Here is a 1,338-nt window from a genome sequence, read left to right on the forward strand (position 1 = left end):
GCTTGTTTGAATATGATGGATAGTTAGATAGACATAAAGAACAACCAGAGCATAAGCAGTGTGTAAGAAACTGGCTGATTAAGCCTTCAGCTTCTTGAGAGAAGTGAAGCAAGTAGTGAGTGATGGGCCAAGTTGACATGCATGCTCCTTTTCAGTAGTAGTATGGGGGCTGGATCTCCCTCCCACTGAGTGTGTTGTCAAAGTGCCTGCATGAGGCTATTGGTTCCCACTGAAGACAACACCTGCTTGACTCCTTCATTCAAGTGACACCAGAGCTTCCAGGGGATATTTGAGGCACCATCCCTCCCAGATCCTCACCATTCCTAGCTCCAGTTGTACTGACAGTGGAAGGGGCTGATCTCTCTCCTCAGCCTTTCACTTCAGTAAGACAGGACCATGTGCAGGGAACTCCTCAGCAGGCTGGTCACACTGGGGCTGGTGTTCGCAAGCCTTGATGCAGTGTATGGGACAGATGCTACTGACCTGCCTGAGAGTACCCAGGATAGAGACAAGCTGGCTAATCAGAAAGGAAGGCTGTCCCTGCAGAACACAGGTATTTATCACAGGGATTCTGCTATAGCAGAGCTGAATTGGTCACACTTGTCACTTCCCTTCCTGGGGTTACTTTCTTTGCATATTGTGATATAGCAACATTGCTTTGTGATAAGTTGTGCCAAATGACAAACTCAGCTCTCTAAAGGATTGTACTTGGCCAGTTTATCATTACATTTTATCAATTAACATTCAATATTTACTTTAGATTGCAAGCTCTGTGGCTAGAAATATATAGGTGCACTCAATCCTCAATAATGTGCTTTAGAATAATGCAATAAGTAGCTAAATGTATGAGACATCATAGGAGTGTGTCAGGGGGTCAAGGACAAGTTACTGTTAACTCCAATGTTTCTCAGGACTGTCTACAATCTGGATATTCCCATTTTATGAGCATCCGCATACTGGGATACAATCTAAAGGTGCCATATTTGCCATTTTACTGTTTTCTGCTTCCATCTCCGTGCAAAATACAGATATAGTAGAGTTATGGTTTACACTGAAGCTGAGCTGACTTTGTCATTTATCATAAAGTGCTACATCGTGACTTATCATCAGTTTACAGATTCAGCTCTGCAATATCTTTCCAGGCATTTACTGCTACTATATATATATCATATATATATACACACATGCATGCACATAGTATCATCATCATTTTATATATACTGTATATATATATATATATATATATATATATATATATATACAGTATATATAAAATGATGATGATACTATGTGCATGCATGTGTGTATATATATATGATATATGATAATAATATATAT

At 39.8% G+C, this 1,338-nt stretch overlaps 1 protein-coding gene across 1 annotated transcript in view; it reads left to right on the forward strand.

The window, feature by feature from the left end:
- Positions 1-304: 304 nt before the first annotated feature.
- STC2 (stanniocalcin 2) overlaps positions 305-1,338 on the forward strand; it is a 31,082-nt gene continuing 30,048 nt past the window's right edge. Inside the window, exon 1 of the mRNA XM_075344615.1 lies at positions 305-553. Coding sequence (XP_075200730.1) covers positions 397-553 — 157 coding nt within the window. The 5' untranslated portion in view covers positions 305-396. The remainder of the gene's footprint in view (positions 554-1,338) is intronic.

Source organism: Anomaloglossus baeobatrachus, chromosome 4, assembly GCF_048569485.1.
Source record: "Anomaloglossus baeobatrachus isolate aAnoBae1 chromosome 4, aAnoBae1.hap1, whole genome shotgun sequence".
Lineage (NCBI taxonomy): Eukaryota > Metazoa > Chordata > Amphibia > Anura > Aromobatidae > Anomaloglossus > Anomaloglossus baeobatrachus.